Below are 23,421 nucleotides of genomic sequence, written 5' to 3' on the forward strand. Positions count from 1 at the left end.
TGCTTTTATTTATTGGCATTAATATAAACAAATTAAATGGTTACTATTAGCGGAGAGCTTTGAAGACGATGAAGTGGTTTCTATGACGTTGTCACGATTCAATTGCACACGTTAAAGATGCACAACAATGGACTAAACCCCATGTTTCAGCACCAGAAAGCCTTCAATAGGTGGTGCTCATTATCGCCGAGATGTATGACGTGTATATCTTCCTCTTACCACATCTTCTTTACTAAGAAATGCACTAAGACTGACTTGTGTATGAGAAGTGCTGACACTGGTTTTTAAATATTATCTGCTACACTGACTGATATGAGAGTTTGTTTCGGCTCCGTGGTCCTGGGCGCTGGATTAAGCGCAATTCTCAGCTTCAGCTTTCTGGCGCTCGCCGTCGGAACCGAGTATTGGTACATTATAGAGGATAAACGGACGAATCACACAGAACTGCAGCATGTGCATTCTGGACTTTGGGGAGTGGAAAATGGTAAGGAACATTTCTATTCCTCCAAAAAAAACCATCTTCTCTTTTTGACAGTGGGCTAATAACTAATTTGGGAGTCTAATGGGATTTATTTATTTACAGTAAAGTCAAATTATTCCAGTGGTGATGTCTCTGATTGTAGATGAACAGCCCTTTACAGGAGACCTGCCAAGTATTTCAGAATCAGAAAGACACATGCAGAGTAAGCATTTCCTCATATCCAACTTTATCAAGCAATTAAATGGCTGCATTTGAATTCATTTAATTGTCAATCCCATCACTGATGTACAGAAACAGTAATTTAACACAAACATGCCGTTGCCCATTCTGTACGTTTCTCATAGGCTGTACATGTTTAATAATAAAATGTTTAATAATCAGTCATGATTTTCTATCATGCAGATATTCATAATGTGATTGCTGTCCTGCTGCCTCTTAGTCTGGTGCTCTTAGTGTTTGGAGGAATATGTGGTATGGTCAGCTCTTTGGCCCGGAGTAGACTTCTCCTCATGGGAACCGCATCCTATTTTCTTCTTTGCAGTAAGTTTTTTCCATGTACAAGTCTGCATGTCCTTGATAGACTAATATTGTTTTATGTAACTGATGTATTTATTTGGTGCAACTGCTGATGTTCAGCAAAGCCTTATAACTGCAGACAGCAACCTTTCTCATAACTGGCCTTTAAAGGAAATGGTTGTCTAATTACAGCAGCATCTTGTATATTCTAATTGCTACACATTTCCATGATCTCTTTATGAGGATAGTGCTTTTGCTGGCTAACTCAAAGGAAACCAAAAGATTAAATTGGCAGTTTGAGAGCTGTGTTTTGGGACCAGTGTTATTACAGTACATTATCTTTTAATACCAATGGGTAGAATTAACAGCTTTATTGAATTCTTTTTCCCCTACAGCTTTTGTATTAGTGTTACTGAGTTGAGTACAGTAGATGAAAACGTGAGGAGATTGGTGCTCCTCTTCAACATCTCTGTAATGCTCCAGAGAAGGTACTAGATTATCCTTCTCTGTGATAACAAATGTGATAATTGTGCAAAATTGTATACACAAATTCAGTTGTTCAGGTGTAAGCTGTTAAGTGTCCTGCCCTATTAAAAATAAAGCACAATAGTTCTGAAAACTCAATGTCTGCTGCTCATAAGCAGTGAACCATTCCCAGATCAAAACAACTTTCTTAGGACCCTTAAAATAAGAAGTGTAGAGATGTAAGAAGCTGGAAAATACTTGAAAGGCATTTTTTAACATATGGGTGTTCATCATACCAAATAAAAAGTACTTTTAAATATGTAAAAATTGAAATTTTGAAGATCATGCCACATATTATGAATATGTAATGCAGAAATCAAGGGAAATTAGAAGGGTTTAAATGTTGTAACCGTATATTAAACTCTAGAGATAATCAGATGTCAGTATTTTGGACAGAACAGTCTCTGGTTTTATGTTCTTTCCCAGGGGAAAAGGCACAGTGAACTTTATTAAGTACACCCCTAATAGTTATCTAAAAGCATGAGACATGCAGTATAAAGGTCTCCTTGCCTTGAAACATGAGAAACTGCCAGAAAATAATCCTTTACACTTCACTTGTAATCCAGAACACCTAATAAGAATTTAATAGTTAAATTTAGGTGAGCAGTTAAGTTCCTAGTCAAATATTTCAACCCTATCTATTTATTCCAGACACAGCAGATCAACAGTTAACAGTAATTTATGAAACACTTTACCTAAATCACAGATAGAAAGATTACTGTGATCAATCAAATCCAATTTCATTTTAACATTTAAATTTATGGCGTATACCAAATGCTGTCAATGTAAATGTAAAAATGAAATTGGATTTGAATGATCACGGAAATCTTTCTATCTGTGATTTAGGTAAAGTGTTTACTGTGTATGCAGGAGGTGGATTACCCTTGTAAAAAAAACAGAAGCGTTTTTTGATTACAAAAGACTTAGCATTCAGTTATACCATTGCATTATCATAAAACTTGAATATGAAGGTGTGAAACTCCTCGGTATTTAAACAGAATGCTGATATTAGCAGTGTATATCAAGCATTTGGGCATTTGGATAAATATTTTCAAATATTCCTCATTTTATGGCCTTTGTGGCCTTCTTGTTGCACCTAAGGTATAAAAGCATGCCAAAGACACACACAGTCTGTTTAACAGTTACTAGTTCTAAAAGTCTACGTCTCTTTCCTTTTACTAATTAGAACCTGCATTCATTTGACTCTTTATTGCCAATTAAGGTTATGTACTTATTCTGTCTCATTTTGTTGGTGATGTTACAGACCTGCAGTGACATGCACTAATGTTGATTTGGTTCTAATGCCTGCTGTCTGAGTGCTTTAGCGATGGGCCAATAAGAGGCTCTCTGTGCATGTGACTGCAGCTGTACAAGCCTGGGTTAAAGCTTTAGTCATTTTCTATTAATAAGCCATAAACCTGTTTGTTTTGTTTGTGACACAGCATACCACTGAGACCACCATTTCCTGAGTGTAATTATTAAACATAGATAACTGGCAATTTAGTAGAGTAATAAGTTGGATTGAAGATGATTGTATCTGTACCCGTGTGGCTCAGTAAAGATATAAAAAATCAAAATCCATTTTTAAGCATACAGAACAAACCATACTTAGGTCTCAGAATTGTGAGATGTCTTTCAAGCTTTTCACAATATTGTACAGATGCTGTACAGACTTATTGAGTTTACACGCTATATTTTTTATCTTTAACATCATGCCATTTATTGTAATACATTTTTAATGCTCTAAACAGTACAATGAAATGAGGAATGAAGAATTGCAATTAAAGGCATGTTTGCATCCACTGCTGTGTCACAGGTAGATTATATTCATTCTAAATTGCATTACATCTTCTTGAATCTTAATGATACTTTAATGTTTTTGATTATGCAGTTTTGGCATATTCTTCCATTCCCCAATGGTTTAATAGCCTAATAGTGTTAGTGTTCAGCAGAAGGTAGGAGGCACACTTTCTTCATGATTAAACATATGCGACATTACATAATCTTTAGGCATAAAGGCAAGGAGAGGAAGACAAGAGTGTCAATACTTTTCTGTTTCTAGTCAGGATATTAGACAGCATCTTTGCTCATGAAGTCTGTTTTTTTTCCCTGACGTCTTTTTTTATTAACCCAAGACTTAAATGATTATCTCAAGGGTTCTTTAACTAACATAGATAATAATTCTTGCTATTATCCTATACACTCTCTTATACACTATTCTATACACTCTACATATGTTTTTCCTCAGGCCTTCTCACTCTCTCTGGTGTAAGTCTGTATATCAGTTATTCCCAAAAAGCTCTGGAGGAGGCAAAGATAAGGATTGGGTTGGAGCAGATGGCCATGGTTCACACGTCCTTCGGCTGGTCAATGGGCTTGGCCTGGCTCTCCTTCACCCTGGAAATGATAACAGGTCTTCTTCTACTGCTTGCTGCCTGGATGGTCCAATTAGCCCAATACCAGGAGACTGTGGCCCCTATATAACATTCAGATCTCCAGTATGCATGAATTTGCCAAATTAAAAATCAATATTGTCATTCCTGTAGCATTAACATCCCATTATTTATTTTACTGGAGTACACTTTAAAGTAGTTTTGTTTCATTATTATACATTAATAGATAAGTTTTTTCCCTTTTTCTGTAAAGTCTTTACACATACTTTATTTAAATTATAGAATTTATTTGATTGTAATTGTGAAAGTTGTACAATTCTTGAATAGTAATTGTTAAAAGTACTTTTAAACAATTCATAAGTGAAAAGTTGACCAAGAGCATGTACATAAGATATTACACAATAATTATACCATTAAGATACATTATGACATCTTTTTTAAATGAACAAAAAGTTCCTTTATTTTTTTTACACTTCAATTTACCTTCATCCTAATTCAACATCTTGTTATTCTGAACTTGTCTTGTCAGCAGTGTTTCATATCAACCTCCTGGACCTGTTGTGTTTAAAATACAACACTTATATGAAGTTAAAAAAAAATTCAAATATCAATATTAACTATCAAAAGAACATTTAACGTATCACATTTGTAAAAATGTATGCACAGTAAATACCAGGACACAGTGGGTTATAATTTTTATATATGTGCTTTACCTAATGTGCTTGACATTATTTAACTTCATCATCTTTTAGGATCATCTGTAACTGCCCATTCAGTAATTATTGTTATACATACAGTGGTTGAGACATTTTACAATGGCTTACACATTCCTTTAGTTCAACTTGCAGTATTACATACTGTTAATCTCAATAACTTGATGAGTAAAAACTTTATAACATAATATCATCCATGCTATAAGCTTTTTTCAATGTATGTTTTTCAAATGTTGAATGAATTCAATTATATTAAAATAGATGTTTCACATGAATATAACACTAGAACAATGTTTTGCTGTGGCACTTATTGTTGCCATAGGCAACTATTGTTCAAAGTTAATTGAATTCTGTTCATACATCCAAGGTGTATTCACTTAGAAAAAAGATACAGTGCAGTACTATTTATGGACATTTTGTATATATAATTTTTATTAACGCTGACACTTGTAAAGTGCCTCTTTATGTAGCTGATCTCAAACACTGTGACTAGTGTGTGGCTCAGGGCTCTGGATTGAGATGCAGCTCAGCAAATGCAATATCCTTCTGGTCATTAAGGCAATCTATCTTCAGAATGAGTGTGTGTGTTTATGGGGCATGTGTTACATGTACTTAATATGCAAACCTTGGTGACAGACTCATTATTCCAAAATGAAAAACATGTCATTATGTGTGCTACAGGACAATCTTATTACCAGCAGAAATTTAGAGAAAACATTGATTATATTACTTTATATGAGTACTTAAAGTGATCTAAAAGCCTGAGACCACATTGAAAATGGGAAATAAACCGGTTTTAGAATTTTTAAGACAAAGAAAATAAACGTAATTTATCCAGATATTTGCAAAGACTCAAATTTTCACTCAAGTTGATGTCATCAGTATAATTTGTAACAAAAATGGCTGTATTCAATTGAAAATAATGAAAAATAAGCATTTTCACTTTTGGTCTCAGACATCTGGTCCTCACTATATATCTAAAACATGGACCAGTATAATTTCAAGCTTGCAGTAATAGCAGTATGTGGCTGTCACTTTCAAACCAATACTGTATATAATGTGCTTTATAATTATAGTTATCTCAAAGGGGGTCACGGTGGCTTAGTGGTTAACACATTCGCCTCACACCTCCAGGGTTGAGGGTTCGATTCCCGCCTCTGCCTTGTGTGTGTGGAGTTTGCATGTTCTCCCCGTGCCTCGGGGGTTTCCTCCGGGTACTCCGGTTTCCTCCCCCGGTCCAAAGACATGCATGGTAGGTTGATTGGCATCTCTGGAAAATTGTCCGTAGTGTGTGATTGCGTGAGTGAATGAGAGTGTGTGTGTGCCCTGTGATGGGTTGCCACTCCGTCCAGGGTGTATCCTGCCTTGATGCCCGATGACGCCTGAGATAGGCACAGGCTCCCCGTGACCTGAGGTAGTTCGGATAAGTGGTAGAAGATGAATGAATGAATGAATGAGTTATCTCAAATTATAGTATTCCATTGTGTTAGTTTCCTGTTTTTTTTATATTATTTCTGGCTTTCTAATATATTCTGGTAATTATTGGATACGTAATTTATCAATTTTAAGATCAATTCAGTTTAATGTCTGTAATTGTCTTTGTTCACTCTTCATGCTCAAGTATTTTTTCCTGACTTAGCCTTAGGTATAATATGCTTTTGTGTTTGTGTGTGTTTATGTGTGTCCTCTTGCACATACTGTATTAAAGCCTGCTGTGTCCAACTTATATTTAGACTATAGAACACCCTGGTTGCCTTTGTGCATGCAATTATTATAATCTGGCTCTTGCTCTCCTGATTCTTCAGTCATTTTACTTTTGATGAGGCTGCAGCATTTATAATGGTCATCCAGAAAGATTTACAATAATTTTGCAGATTCTAGTTGGACAATTATGTTCTCTGTTTGTGCACTGTGACTGATAGAAGTTCAGTATCCAGGTGTAGGTGTAGATTTTGCTGGTGCACTCACAGAATTATGTAGCTCTTGAGGTATTTTTTTTTTTGTCATATTTAGCCAAACAAATTCACAGTCACAGTCTAGGTTCTTTTACATGGCAGTTTCATTTGATGTGTGAAATGTGTTCTTCACCATGCTAACAACAAAACAGTTGGGGAACCAACTCCTGTAGCTCATACCCAAGCACCTTCAGGACTGTTAAAACACTTGCAGGTTGACTACAAAACACCCACACACACACACACACACACACACACAGAACTGTATGTGCTGGTGCTTGATATATTTTATGCTAGGTTAAAGTCTATTCAAGTAAAACATTGACATGCACACGGCAATATCACTGGTTAGGGTTTTCTCTCAAATTTTTTGCATTCATTCAGACCCTTGATCTCACTTTTCAGCCAAATCTTGTAGGATCTTTAATGTTGAAACTTTAGTGGAAGCTTCAGTGTCCATAAGGCCTTACAATTTTAAAAGAAGTACTGGAGTGTAATGTAAAACCAAATTTTCCTGATTTGGTTAAAAATATCTTGCAACACTTTATAACTAAAGTAGACATTGATGATGATTGAAGATTTTGCACTTGCTTTCATCTGTTTCTTGCTGATTTCAACCCAAACTGTTGGGCCACAAACTGGGCTTTCTTTATAGCTAGTTGGGTGTCCTCCTCACTGACGTTGAGATGCCACACAGCTCTCACTGTACCCCCGACATGAGGGAACATGAGCACACGTACTCCCTGGTTCAGAGCGGCAATCTCCTCATTGCTCACCTCCTCCATCAGCTCACAGAAACGAGTTGGACTCAACCCAGGAACTCGCAAACCGAAGCGTACTATGTTTGTTTCAACAGAAGACATGTCCACATGGTACAAAGGAGGATCACACTGGGTAAGAGCTGTAAAGAAAAGTAAAGACTTCATATTAGACAGGGAATTGTTTGATTTTGTTTGAGATATTTTCCTGCATGATATCAGTTCAAATAAAGAACACTGTGAAGACCAGTGCCACTGTGTGACAGTTTGATTTAATCACAATAGGTTGAGGTCAAGGTCACAGCAAGCAACAGATATGTAGTCCCCAAAATGGTTTCTTTTCATGTCCTGAACAGCATGTCCTGAACTGTTCTCTGTTATAACAAAGTGAGTTGCCAATGATCACAATTTTAATTTAATACAGCTTGTCATATAAATGTAATTTAAACCCTAAAGATTCTCCTGTTGATGAAACCTAATCTTAAAAAGTGCTAAAACAGAAGATTCCTTTTATAAATGGTAAATAAACAGTACCTAAATGGTAAATAAATGTCTCCTAAGCAGTTGAACACATGTATTTAAAGTCACATAAATGGCTTTGCAGCTCATATATCACCTTTGGCAAAGGTTCTGGCATTTCTGTGGTCCTCCTCCAGTCTAGTTATCATGTCCACAAGGGCTATCTTTCCAGCTGCAGCTAAAATGCCTGACTGGCGCATTCCACCTCCCAGCGCTTTACGAGCACGCAATGCTCTCTGGATGAACTCTTTAGACCCAGCAAGCATGGTCCCAGCAGGTGCTCCTAAACCCTTTCAAAGACAGACTGTAAGCAATGATTGCTAAGTATACTGGAACGTTACATTTATGCTAGAACCATTATTCATCTCTCCCTTACAATCTTTGCTAATCAGAATACTTTTCTCTCTAGAATTGCCCTTGTCATTGAAATTGATCTTCTCTCACTGTTTAATTTTCTATAGATATTTTTCTCCCATGTGTTTCATCCTGTTTTGTTGTCATTTTGTTTTGTAAGCGATACGTTTTCTGAACACACTTAAATCTGGTGATGTAAGGTTGATGGTACATCTTATACTGTAGGTATACTGTTAGGAACTATAACTCATTTTTGTGTCACTGCCATGTTGCGTAGATCCACCACCCACATGGTTGTCTCAGCAGTGTTCTTTTGCTCTTTTTCCATTAATAGAGAGAGTAGATGTCACTGACAAATCACAACAGAGGGAATACATTCAGTGACTGTATATTTATAATATACATCTACATATAGTACATACGGTGTTACCTTATTAAATGGTCAGTGAGTGCAGGTACAAGACAGTTATATCTAGTAAACCGACAACTTGTAATCTTAAATAGTATTAAATTAAAGTTGGGAAATTTTTAAGGAAATTTTACACAATATTGTTATTTTGGCTTACTGACACAGATGCATGTGTGGTACTGGTAATAATTACAGTATTATTCTAAACATACTGTAATAAACTGAAAAGGCATGTCTACATGCTGACATATTTTGCATTTCCCAGACAAGTGCAAAAATTCATCTAATTTGCATATATCAGCAAAAAAAACCCCATAAAACCAGTCGTGTAATTCATGTAATTGAAATGCAAATATTTTTACTGTCACCCGGACTCTAATCTACATTCATTTGAAAGCAGGTTTACTTCAGATGGGAGTAAACTATACGGCCACATTCTGGATAGCAGCTCAAACAATGCAAGTTAACATTGTAAAGAAAATATAGATTATATTATACAGATTAGAATTGTGCAGGCAGATATTCAGAATCAGAGTGTATCAGAAAGTAACAGATCCCAATTATTTTAAAAACAAAGGATGCTCATAAAAATCCAGAAATTTGTCTGAAGTTTTACGTTTCCCATAGAAAGTTAGCTAAAAGGTGTCTCAACTTTGTGTTGGACTTCAAAAATGACACTGAATCAAAATAGAATATCTTGAATATAGTAGTACAGTATATATGTGATATGATACATGTAGAATGTTGTTTGGAATATTATAGCTACCAAGGTTTTATGAAACAAAAAATAACAAACTTTTTTATATTTGAACTTTTGTTTATATTTTAGAAGCCATTCTTAGTGAGTATGGCTCTTACCTTAGATAGACACACACTGACCGTGTGGCAGTGTTTGATTATGACAGAGGGATGCACACCCAGTGCCACTGCTGCATTCATCAACCTAGCACCATCCATATGTACAGCAAGTCCGTACTTATCTGCTACAGAGCGCACCTAACAGGAACGGTGTTGCAGTTCATACCATGTTAATAACAACAAGGATAAACTGATTTATTAACACTCAATACTAATTGCAATGCCATTGAAGCTTGACTAATAAACATGTAGTTTGAAATACTGTACAATGTCTCTAACCTGCTGTAGGAAGGAGACAGGGAGAACACGTCCACCCATGATATTGTGAGTGTTTTCTACACAAACCAGCCGTGAGCGGGGATAGTGTGCATCGGGGTAGCCATGGCGGATCTTTGATTCCAGCTGCTCCAGGTCAAACGTTCCATCAGATAGATTCGTGAGTGTCCTGGAGTGTACACCAGCAAGCTAGAGAAATGAATCAGAACATCATCAGCCTCCAATATACAGCAGTCACACACTCAGATAATATATACTTCAGAAAACACATTCAATTCTATTTATTTATATAGTCTGTAAGAAGCATACCTGTGCACTCCCTCCCTGCTCATAGATGTGCAGATGAGAGAGATCTCCCAGTATCATCTCATCCCCCCTCTCTCTGCAGTGCACCATGACTGAGATGGAAAGAGAGATAATGTGCAACAAGAGTTGTTTAAAGAGTTGTTAAGTTTAAAATACACGTGTAGTCAGAGTAACAAAGGAAGTTAAACCAAAGAAAATATTTCATTTCAATGTCTCTTATCTACCAGAAAAAAACAGGAATATACTGTAAGCTTCATTTTTAAACCTTACATTGTACAGCTTACCAGCAATCAAATTGCTCATGGTTCCTGTGGGTACAAACAAAGCTGCTTCCATGCTAAACATATCAGCTGCCACTTTCTGCAGTTCTAGAAAATAAATAAATCAACAAGTTACATGCACACATCCATTTTCAAATTAGGGTTTATAATAACTATCATTTGACTTGTACATAAACATGGGTTAAAAAGTAAGATGCCTTGTTCTTCAATAAATAGTTAATGTTGGCAAGGTACTGTGGTATAAATAAAACACAAAAAACACATACTGGTATAATAAGATAATCAAATACAAGGTGGCAATGGCAAAAAACAGGTTTATCATTGTCCTAAAATGACATGCTGCTTTACTCCATATATACTATATTTTATGTTCTATAGAATAGTAGTATATCTTATTATGTATTTTATTTGTTTGTGTACAGTTAAACACTTGTAGCACTACATGTAAGTTTTAATCTTATTTGTCTATTACCCTTCACCAAGACTCCTCTCAGTTACTTAAGTGGGCCATGATCCATAACATCTGCTCAGCGTTGGTCCTATGATTATATATATATATATATATTTTTTTTAATTAAAAAAAAAGGTGGAAATCACATCTCTCCGTTATAAATGTTGTTCTATTTATTATTAAGTTCTTATATTTATTATCCTGTCTATTTGGAATTTAATTGGATTAATCATAAACTCGTATAATCATATCTAATGTTTCGGTTCGACTAATAAATAAAATAAAATAAATACCAAAAATTAAGAATCTTGGGAATCTTTTAATAAATCTGTTCATGTTTATCAATAGATCTTTGCTCTAATAAATATTTTATTCTGTCATTATATCAGCTAAGACTGAATCTCATTTCCTGATCTGGTTTAAGGTATATTTTTTAGGCATAAATGAAAATAAAAATGCCATCCTCTAACCATTAACGGTGGGGTCTTCGCCGAACACATCATCACCGACCCTGGCCTGTGCCATGGCATTGCGCATGGCTTCGCCAGGCTCAGTCACCGTGTCACTGCGCAGATCCACCGTGTGCCAGCGCGCGGAGCCCCGATTCACCGAGCTGCTGTTCTGGTGGTAAAAACTGACCTGATTCGCTACATGCAAAGAACCACCGTAATGGAGGATTCGCTCTGAGACCCAGCGGAATTTTACACAACGCACCACAGATCGAACTAAAACGGACATCTTATAGAAAGGTTACAGAACAAAATCTACTCTTTCCCAAACACTTGCACTTTGTGTTGCTACATTGAGTAATCATTCACTATACCGTTTAAAAATCAAGGCATGCACAATGGAGCGTGAAGCATCGATAATAAGGGTTTCAGAACCTCGACAGATTGAATCTCTTTCGAGTGAATCAAGTAAATGAATCGAACTATGTTGTGTCTAAAGGATTCATTTGGTGGATAAATGACAGTGGATGAGTGTTTCTCGTTCTGTCCACACGGTGACGCCATCAGTCCATTTCCAAACCTTATTCTCGCCATCTATATATCTAAGCCAGTGCTTACATGTAACTGCAATAATATGTACTGGTTTAAACATTGTTTTTGTAACTAGTTGTATACAAGGATATATAGATATATATATATAGAGAGAGACAGATAGACAGACAGACAGACACTATAGTCTTAACCTCTTGTGATCACGTCACAGGTCGTATGACAGCAGAGCTCTGTAAATGGCTTCATCATATGACAGATTTGCATAGGTTAAGTAATGTGCTCTTATTTACAAGCAGACTGGCCAGTCAGGCCTACCCGGCTGATACAGTGATGTCACAATGCGGAGTGAAGGATTCCAGGCCTTTAGAGGCGGTGTGTTCATAGGAGAGCTTTGTCTGTTTGATTCTAATAAAAGAGAGGAGGTGTCAGCCTCCACAGTAAAATCGAGGAGAACAGCTGCCCAGGTTTCCAGTAAGAGGCATGACGACAGGGGAGTGGAGCAGTGGGTGTGTCGGCTGGCACCTGTGTGACCCGCTGGTGCAGTACTATGGCGAGCTCATTTGCTCCTGTGTCTGTAGGCTGGAAATGTCCCAGAACTTCAAAATAAAACTTTAAATAGCTTTTTTACATGAATGATGTCTAGCAGTGAGGTAAATTCTTTTTTAAAATGACATGATCTATGAATAACAGGTACTGTAGCAAGTGTAAATGTATAAATAGTCAGTTTTAGTTAGCAATTTAAATGCACAGTATTTCCTCTTACACAACTCTTTAGCCTCAGTATACTCTCTTTAAACTGCATCTGTTTGGGGTTACAGTTTAGGAGACTGTAAGAGCATCCAGGAAAAAAAAGATAAAGTTCTTTGCACATTTTTTTTACCACTGACCAAAGTTCATTTGCCAGAAATAGGCTCGAAAATGACGGGCTGCTTGAAAACTACAGTGCTGTATGACTATATACGTAGGCCTCTCCATTATGTCTACATGATCATTATAGCACCTGTGCTTAAATATAGTTTGGTTGTTTTTTTCCGTTTGATTGTTGTTTATAAAAATATTTTTTTACATTGTCAAATTAATTCACACATAAATGCAGAAGACAGAACATGTAAAACAGAAGATTTGCACAGCGCTAGCAGTTAGCCTTTGGTGAGTTCCTTTTTTCCAGTGGCATAATTATTTGTTCATTTGTTCGTAATCAACCAAACGAGAGCTATGACTAGATTCTCAACTGTATAAATCTGTACAGAAGAAGACATTATGTTTAGTTGATTATGTTGGTTGTTATAGCTGACCAGCACTGTGAAACCCAAAATGGACAACGTGTTCTGTGGTGCATCATTTCCCACTTAGAGACTAATACAGGCTAAACATAGAGAAGATGTGTGAGCACTTTCTAGATCATGACATAGCAGTGGATGGAATTTAATGGATCTATTTTTGCAGAGTGTTTACAGCAACACAAAGACAATACACACACAAATTTAACCCACCCACCTTTCTAATACCACAATCCAAAAATTAATTTAATTAAATTAAAAATTTGTCAGATCATTGCTATAATGATACGAAACATCACAATTCAACATATTTCTACTCACAACACCACAACAAAAGGCCATACAACAGTGCTATGCTTTTTACAGTGCTATGTTCATGGCGTAACAGAGGAATACCTTTTTAAAAAAAATATTCTAACAAAACTTGCATAATGCACGTTGTTGTACTTCTCCTTTACATTTCATTTACATTTATGACATTTAGCATACGCCCTTATCCGGAGCGACTTACATTTTATTTCCTCTCTCATTTTATCTCATCTTTATTCTCTTCTCTTGTAGTAGATGACTTGCAGAAGACAGCTGCAGAATGGTTCTTTTACTACTGAGGGACCTTTGCTTTATCAGATCAGTGTGTAAATAATAATTTCCTGTCAAACTGCTTACAAGTTTTAAAAACAACAATAAAATACTCCCGTCATATTGCTCCCGTCAAGGAACTATTTCCCCTTTCCAGTAGGAAAAAGTTTTTCTCTCTCTCTCTCTCTCTCTCTCTCTCTCTCTCTCTCTCTCTCTCTCTCTCTCTCTCTCTCTCTCTCTCTCTCTCGTCTTTTCCCCCACTTTTTTCTCCCTCAAGCCCTGATTCCTGGCAGTACACGGGATTCCACAACAGGTATTCCAGTAAAAGCTGGACAGCATTGTTCAGGGTTATACAGTAGTTATAGTAAAGCCCAGTGTGTCTGACTATTTATTTTATCAGAACTCTCCAGGAATGTTGCATAAGTAACTATGACTTTTCACAGTTATTTTCTTCTCTTAAAACCCTAGTCATTTCTCCCTTCTCTGTGTGGGTTTGTGTACTTTTGCATGTGTATGTGGGCTCATCAGAAAAGTCTGCAGAAAACATTTGTCTGCATCTTTGATGATACAACTCAAAATTTATTTATTAGTCTCCTTCACTGTTCCTGGGATAGACTCTGGATCCACCTTGACTCCAAGAAGCCGTTTCTGAAGATGAATGATTATTCCCTTATAATTGCTTTATTAATTTATTGACAAATTTCCAATGTCTTTGCATTTCTCTGCAATGTCATATCTTTTACAAGATACAATGTAGATCTGTATTGCAGATAATCTTTCTTGTTTTACTGTTCTAACTTGTACTTCTAATTTGGACACTGATAATTCAATTCAATCTTATTTTTTTTGCAACACTTTTTTATAACACTTTTATGAATAGACATTCTTACAAGGGGCTTTAAAGTAATCATAAAGTAAAAGCTTCACATTTAGATCTCTACTCAGAAGCAACAGTGGCATGGAAAAACATCCTCGGATAGCATTAGGAAGAAACCCTGAGAGGAAACAGGCACAAAAGATTATCCACCCTCTACAGGGTGACAGCAGAAATTTGGATTATAAATAATTACAGTATACAGTTGTAGAAGAGGAAAGTCAAACAGCAATAAGTGTGTTGGATGGAAGTTGAGCATAACATATGAATAAGTCTTGACTTGAGTACAGGAGAGTCTTTATGTTAACAGAAGCAAGAAAGGGTTGGACTTTTCTGAGGAGTGCAATCTTTGAGTTATTTGGTACCATTCACAGCAGCAGAAGATACAGAAGCAACATGCTGAGGTAGCGGTAGAAGATGATGACAGTCTCCTTATAATCAGTTATATAAGTGAGGAAAGAAACCAACAGTTACATAGTTTCTTGTCTTTGTATTTGTGTGTGTGTGTGTGTGTGTGTGTGTGTGTGTGTGTGTGTGTGTGTGTGTACGTGCGTGCGTGCGTGTATGCGTGCGTGTGTGTTTGTGTGTGTGTTTGCCCACATGCTTACTCTGTACATGCTTTAGAAATGTGCTGGACCTCTCTCAGCTGTGCTGTTTTTTTCTGACACAAAATTGGATTAACTGTGAACAGAAGAGACAGAGAAATATTGACTCCTTCTCGGAAAGCAGAGAAGGGATGACGCCTTTCCAATAACCATAAACCCTAGGGCTGAAAATAGACCATACAATTGTATATATCACACATGAGTACTTGCAGATGGAGGATGGTGCTGTTCCACTTTCTGCATCAATGAGGAAGTTTTAAATTAACAAACTTCTAGTAGTGCTCATAAACAAAATCAAATATGATAATTAGGTACTAATCCTACTGCCCCAGGGTGCATGCTTAACATTTTCATTGCTGATGAATGGTTGTAAAAATAAAAGTATAAACTATGTGGCTATTTTTAAACACTAAATGTGATGTTCGGAACAGTGACGTTGGGAAACTTCTGTAAGCACACATTGTATGCCTACATAGACATATGACAAAGCAATGACGTGATATTCTATGAAACGTAAATAGATGTTCAATGTGTGAGACATCTGCTCTCTCACTCTTTATCTCACAATCATACTGTGCCTCATTTCTCAGTTATTTCACAGCCATTAACCAGATCTAGGTTTTCCGGTAGAACCCTGAGGCATAAGTCAGTCACCTGCATAATGAAAACCCATTTTCTCAGACTGGAACATACATACAAGCCTGTTGCTACCGTTTGACACCTGCTGTTCATCGGTAATGTTGTCCATCGGTACTGACTGTAAATAGATAGATAGCTTTCTGTATTGGTCAAATAAACTTTAATATATTTCAAACAGGAGTGATTTTACAAACAGAAGACTTGCCATCTGCTAGGACCTGCTGAGCCTTTACTGTTTTTTTTCTCCTTTATTGGTTCCGAGCAGGAAGTCAATCTCCAAGGACAATGGCAGTGCCAAACCCAGCTTTGTTTTGCCGACAGGTTTACAGTCAGGATTGTCTCTCAGCTGTGTGCGAACAGCACAAAACCATGTGACTGCCAGGCAAAATATGCAAATATTTGTATTTATACAGAATGTTCATATTATATTTTTAAGCACCGCTTATATGAACCAAATAAGCAGACAGCTCAGCTGTAGGGTTACTGAGGGTTGTTTCTGTTCATCAGTTTTTCAGAATTGTTTAACCAATTTCAGGTTTTGATGCTATTAATAAATGAAAGTGGTTATCTATAGCATTAATTACTAGCTCAACAGAAGTTCTCCTACAGGTTATATTTTTCCATTGTAATGCCTCAGTAACCCACAAGCAACAATCAAAAGACCGGTCATCCACCAAATTATTCCTAAATATTTTTAAAAGCTCACTCAGCCCTACAGAAAAATAAATAAATAGCTGCTGTAAAGCCTTAGAATTAATGTATTCATATAGCAGACCTAAACTTTAAATTCCTTGCATTTGGTTATGAGCTTGTGCTAATTTATAACCTACTCAAGGGATTATCATTTCTTGTAATCACTTTATTTCTATCCACAATTCCAGTTTCAACACTGTCATTATGACACACACACACACATGTAAAATAAATAATTTAAATAATCTGTTCAAATTTTCTCTTTTTGTTTTCATATTATGATCCTCCAAGCCATAACATTATGGAATGAAAATATCTCTTAGCTATGCTCCTTTCCAGTTTACACTCACCATTCTCACAGTCTCTTTGTCTTCTTTCCTTCATACTAAATTAGGTATTTCACTGTGATTCTCCTGTCTCATCTCCTCTTCTCACCATTTTAATCTATTTCTGTGTTTTCTACACCAAGCTGTCAAATGCGTCCTTGTACCTAAATTGATCCCCTTCCCCCTTTCCCCCTCTTCTCCTTCTGTTTTGCTATGTGGGAAAGTCACATGGTTTCCGTGAAGTCGTGCACCATAAAGCACTGACTATGGGGGGATCGGTGGGGGTCTCACTGGCAGCATTGCTTTCAAACTCAACACTAGTAGCCTTCCAAATGGTCCCCATGTTGCAGTGCCTAATACAAGCCTCCCTGCAAACCTATCTGTACATATTTGCAAAAGAATGTCATACTAAATAAAGTGCAGCACAAAATTGGTAGCTATAAAACTTTTAGCCATTATAGCACAGGGAAGTAGGATGCACTATAATATCTCTAGCTCAGAGCTATAAAGGATTGATGATTGAAATGATGACTGAGACAAAATCAATGGGAACACAGTTTAACCTCTAACTCGTCCTGATGTTTTTAAATATCACACTGTCTGAGGCAGGACCTATTGAAATATTACACATATTGGTTAATATAATGATTGCCTGTTAGAGGACAGATCACTCTTAGAGGACATTTTCACACCCCAGGTAGTGTACAGCATACAGTATACATCAACCTAACAGAGGAAATAGCAAGAAATATTTTTCTTCACAAAAACTACAAGAGATATGCATTCATACTGGATGTTTACTTTTTGATTTACCACAACTGCCAAATTATTTCAGTTATTCATTCTTTCAATCCTAATTTTTCTTAGATGCATATTTTATAAATGGAACTTCTCTATATTGCATCAATGTATTTTTTAAATATACAGAAATTACAATGAATTATTGCCAAGATCATAGCCATCATAAAGTCACCAAATGTGTTTGTAGAAAAGTGTTTATCTATGCTTTCATGTTAACATAAATTGCTATTATTAGGAACATTATTAAAAAAAATTTCTCTATACGATCAAGCAAAAAACCTGTTAGAGAGACTTATCCGTTAGTATTAGTTAATACATCAATAAAAACTGTACAGTTTGAGTTTTTATTTATTTATTTATTTATTTTTAGATATCAGCTGTGACTAGGTGCACTGTAGTATAGTGTATGTGGCAGAAATGGGTTAAAATATTAAAATCATTAACAATATAAAATAATATTTAAAACATTAAATCAATATCTATTAACAGTTCACTCCACATATACTAGTTGGGCTGATCATGCACTTTTAAACCGAGTCTCTGGCTCTGCTTTAATTCTGACTTTTTTCTGTTGAACAGTATGAGTCCCATGGCAGCAGAGCTATAGTCATTCTGGCAGATGCTGATGCTGTATGAAGGAATGTGGCTGAAAGTACTTCTGGTTCCTGGAATGCCTTTGGCTTTATCTGCAGTGACTTTAATGCAATTACCTCAGCTCAGGCTCACAAAGAGGGTTTCCTGGAACTCCAGAGGGGCCTCTGTTATGACAGGTTTACCGAGTTAACATAAGTACACCTGTCTGCAGTATTCAATTTTATGGTAGTTACTAATTCATACTCACAGAGAACTCTCAACGACACACACTCCCTCTGTTAAAGCCAGAGATATGATTCATTTAAGACTAAAACGTAGATTTAAAGTGTGAAAGTTCAGAGCCAAGCTCTCAATCATTCTTTCAAACTTCCAAAGACAAACAGGTTAAATAAAAATCTTTGGAAACTAAAAAGATATTAGTTTTGTTGAAGTTTACTTAATCAATGAAAAAACATATTTGACAAAGATTTTGGTAAATGGAGCAAAACAAAAAGCGCAACCCATAAACCAAAAAAAAGCATAGAATCTTGACGTAACAGAACGTGTTTCAGACAGGTTTCCTAAAGACTTACCAGAGAGTCAGGCTAAAAACGCTTTTCCATAGCTGAAACTTTTGCCTGAGGGAGGAATTTGCCATAGTTTTGCACTGCAGGGAAGCCATGAGTCATGCTTATTTGGCTTGAGCTGGATGGGTGGCTTTTCTTCTCTACATTTCTTATTCTCAGCAGATCTCTCATTACTTCAGGCAGAGCAGGAAAATAATGTTGCTATGGGGACAAATTTTATTTGTATTTATTACCTTTAATTTAAATCCAAATCCTGTTTGTACAGGCCAAAGAAATACTTTAAATAAACAGCAAGTATTGAGAATGAACCAAAATGAACATCTAACGATTAACGAGAACTTGAAACTACATTCCACGAATGTTAATCAAACCATCAGCCAGTAAATCTTATGCATTGTGTTTTATTTTCCGGTAACAAACCTTGATTTTATGATATGTTGTTGTTTAGTGTCACATTAATGCAGTTAATTGTGCAGTTAATTTTAACAAGAATTTTATTTATGCATACTGTGTTTCTTCCAGAGAATAACTGGTAAACTCCACATCATAATGTGAGTCAAAGGATGGTGTGATTCAGATATCCTCTTCCTTTAAACCCTCTTTCAAAAAGTCACTTGAGTGACTTACAGTATGTCAAATTTCCATTCATAAAAACTTTTAAAATCAGACTAAAGGCTAAGCCAATGGCTGCCCCAACAGATGCCTTTTCAATCTCTGCTAATGCCAGTCATATCTATATTTTGGTTCTAAAAGAGATTAATACATGAACAGTGGGGAAAATATTAGCAGCATATACATAGAAAGCACTATGCATTATGCCATGTATAGTTTCATTGACATCATCCTAATGAGAAGAGCTAAGGGAGGAGTGTGGTCAACCACAAGGGGAGGTGTAAGGTGACCCACTGCTAGTCACACAGCCTAGCCTGAAGTTAGCAATCTAGCCTTACAGGACATGTCTTGCTCAAGGCACTTTGTGGTAAAAAGGAAAAGGGCTTCCTGACATTGAGTATGAGTCATCTTCTCAGTGTCTGAATGCAATTCCTTGAATGGTTGGATTGGGCAATGACTGGTTAGAACATCTCCTTACCCACATGTGATAATTGCACCCCTTCTTACCAACCCTCCTCTCCACACCACACACACACACACACACACACACACACACACACACACACACACACACACACACACACACACACACACATCAAAAAGAAACAGCTGATAAACTTGAGCAATGCATTGTGCCTCATACAAATGACTAGGTTATAGTGGGTTACAGTGTAAATAGACCTCCCAAAAAAACAGTTAAATGATTTTTTTTAACATAACAGATAAATAGCAGATAAATAACACTACAAAGGATTATCAGTGAAAAAAATCCTTTTAGGATTCAATTATTCTAACACAAAGTGTACACAAAATGCTTGAGTACTAATTCTGCCAATGATTCAGATCAAGACTAAGCCGTACCAGTCGAGGTTATTTGCTATGAATCATGAATCATCTCCGAATCAAACTTTTAACACACTGTAACCTGTCCCATTTTAATTTGACACAGTGATCATTGTTGTTTGAAAGCCTAATAACACACTGGTTTGTTTTGTTCATTTTGGTAGTACATGACATATTAATGCCTGTGTCCTGTGTCTTAATCTGTAATTTCAGTCAGCTATCCCAGCTCTTTTGTGGCAGAGTAAACATGGACTGACCTTCCTGAAAATAGTGTCTCAATCCTGTAATGATCTATGACCCCTCACTCAATTTCAACAACAGGATACAGCATTTACACAGAGCTGTAACATTAATATGAAGCAATCAGTAAAATAATAGCAAAGAAATCATAGTGCTTACTGAAACTGGGACCTCAAGTGAGTCAAATTCTCAAATGTCACAGAAAAAAAAATATACAGCATGTGCATATACCAAAAATGCATATATACCAAATCTGTATGTTTGTAAATGTCAAAAGACCAGGTAAGGTTTTAATGTAATGTTTAATCTTCAGCTGTCCAGTTTCAGTCAACGCATGTCTACGATAGTCTCAGATTCCTGTTCTCGTCTGACAGAAGTGGAGCTCAAAGTGTTCTTCTCTTGTTGTAGTCTATCTACCTCAGAGTTTGATGTGTTGTGCTCATCCCATTGCAGAAAGGGTGATTATTTGAGCTACCATATTGTTGTCATCTCAAAAGACTGCCAATTCTCCTCTGACATCTCTCATTTGCACCCACTGCATTTTACCACTGAAGTTGCCTTATACACAAATATACTTTTCAATAATAATTATCTGAGTTTAGTCTGAAATTCCAGTGATGTTGATGTTGTAAAAGGGCTTTAGTAATGACGCATGGTGTGCGCACATGAAGACTGAGTGTAGCGTGTGAGGACACATCTGCTCCTGAAGGTGACTCACACCATTCTTGTTCTCTCCCATAGCCATTTAAAGTCTGTTCGAATCTCAAGCAGTGCTGTGCTCATCTTCACATTGGAAGAACTTTATAAACCTAAGAGAAAAGTTGCAAGAAAGCAGTGGTTTTGCTTTTTTACTCTGCTACTTTAGACTTTGTTGTCTTTAGTCTTTCAAGTTCCAATTTCAGTAACATAAATAATTACACTTTAGGCCGAGGGAACATTTTCCACACTGCTTCAGCCTGTGTATCTAAATAAGTGTAGGCAATTAGTTTGTGTGAATGGATAGATCAAATGTTCATTAAGCAAGACGTTTACCATTTTTTTGAGAGTCTTAATTACTTTTTCCTACTGTAGTGGTTAGTCTGTAGTTGCTCAGTGAGGTTAGATATAATCTGTACTCTACTATGCCACTAACTGACTCTGAATGTGCAGTTTATAGTGAGGTGCAACTGCTGGATCACACGTGTGAAAGTGAGTCAGAGGGAGCCTGTGAGTCTGTCCCATGGCCCCCACACAGCCTTGGCCATGACCTTATTTAAACTCGGAATTAAAGCCACAATGTAAACTGGAGCCTAGTCACCAGCAAGGTGACAGACAGCCCAGTGTACCTAATCTACTGTTACAGCATTTTAGCTCAGTGTATAGGAGGTGCTAGAAAGTGGAGCTAAAATAAGCTGAGCTAAAAGTATTAAAGTGAACGCACAGTTATGTCACTCCTACCTTATTTAACAACTAACTTACTTACTTAACACTTTGAAGATGTGAGGAAAGTCCTGACACAGTGCTTCTGATAGAAAAAAATGTGGATAATGCTTATGCATCTACACATACAAGGATTTTTATGCTTATTTTTCTTCTTTTATTGCAAAAACATGGATGACGCCCTTCATGTGTAACATCCCAGAATGCAATGCATTCTCTTTTTAACTCATCCAGCCTTACAGTGCGGGAAATCATGCATCATCCTGGAGCTCATTTGTGTTTCCGCTAACCCTGCTGTTGCCATAGAAATCAGTGTTGGTTTTGAAGGTTTCTATACATTTCCAGAAAGATGGATTCACAAATTTTTCTTGGCAGTCCCCCTGCTACACTGACACTGAGAATATGGCGGTTTTGCCATTGCAACAGCTCTCCAAAACCGAATGAGTCATTGGGGCTGTGTCCTCTGGAGTGTGGATTTCCAGCAAAGATTTCTGCCTTGCAAGAATCTTCACTTCTTCCATTAAAAATGTGATTAGTCCACCTTAAAAAGTGTTTCAATTACAGATGTGTTACTGATAAACTAGTTTAGTGTCAAACAATGCATGTGAACATTAGCATAGCTAGTGGCATAAATTTCCTGTTGCTCCTAACATGACTCATCACCACCAAGGCCACAATGACCATTTAGCACAGCCAGGAAAATATGCTCTGTTCACTGAACAAGTCATTTCCAATGTGCTTTGTTTTATTTTCCCAACAATGAGCTTCTTATATCTAAGTAACTAACACACCCTCACTCCACAGGGAAGAATCAATGACCTCTAGTCATTCTGTCACATAACAACCATAGCATCTGGGAAAATGCCTGACTGATGAATGCTGGGTAAACTGTTTCCAGGAAAACTGGCAGAGTAACAAGTATTTACAATTACTTAATAGCAAATTGTATTTACTTAGATTTCAGCATTAATTCAGCATTCAGCATTTACATTAATTGTGATTAATCTCATTCATAGCAATCTTCTCTTCAAAATTTACCCACGTCCTCTTTGCAACATTATTTGTTATTTTGGTCTGTCTTTTCTCGTATGTAAAACCCTCTTCAGATTCCTTCAGCATATCAACAGAACTTCATAATTCTCTTTAATTTTAGTAGACTGCAGTGTTGATTGCATTTATGTTTTGAGTCATTGTCTGTTTGCACCACATTTGCATAACCACAAATTGTCCTTTCCCAGAGACAGCAAAGTATCCCCAAATGATACACTATCCTTAATAGGTAGGATGACAAGAGGTTTCGGTGGTGGCGTACTTGGCTTTTTTTTCTTCCAAAAATAGCATTGTATATTTTTTGCCAAGAACATTTTTCTCATCCCAGCACAGACTTATTGTGGATGGTTAATTTCCATGTTCAGTAAAAACAAAAGTTTGATTTTATGATTAATGTAGAAATCTAGATAATTCCAAATGGTTTACAGACTTTTTGTTGTAACTGGAAAACTACATAGTATTATACACTACACTATTTTACACTACAACATCCAGTGGTTATGC

General features: G+C 36.5%; 2 protein-coding genes across 2 annotated transcripts; one reads left to right on the forward strand and one right to left on the reverse strand.

Moving 5' to 3' along the window:
- Positions 1–271: 271 nt before the first annotated feature.
- Positions 272–4,006, forward strand: tmem235b (transmembrane protein 235b). Its single transcript, XM_060890199.1, has 4 exons — positions 272–484; positions 624–683; positions 884–1,021; positions 3,771–4,006. Exons 1-4 carry the CDS (start codon positions 313–315, stop codon positions 4,004–4,006), a joined length of 606 nt encoding a protein of 201 aa, XP_060746182.1. The 5' UTR covers positions 272–312.
- A 411-nt stretch (positions 4,007–4,417) lies between these two features.
- Positions 4,418–11,686, reverse strand: tha1 (threonine aldolase 1). The gene is made up of 7 exons (XM_060857420.1): positions 11,266–11,686; positions 10,348–10,431; positions 10,067–10,155; positions 9,761–9,946; positions 9,482–9,619; positions 7,958–8,150; positions 4,418–7,484 (listed from the first exon to the last, which is right to left on the reverse strand). Exons 1-7 carry the CDS (start codon positions 11,531–11,533, stop codon positions 7,177–7,179), a joined length of 1,266 nt encoding a protein of 421 aa, XP_060713403.1. The 5' UTR covers positions 11,534–11,686; the 3' UTR covers positions 4,418–7,176.
- Positions 11,687–23,421: the final 11,735 nt, after the last annotated feature.

This window comes from Tachysurus vachellii, chromosome 2 (genome assembly GCF_030014155.1).
Source record: "Tachysurus vachellii isolate PV-2020 chromosome 2, HZAU_Pvac_v1, whole genome shotgun sequence".
Classification (NCBI taxonomy): Eukaryota; Metazoa; Chordata; class Actinopteri; order Siluriformes; family Bagridae; genus Tachysurus; species Tachysurus vachellii.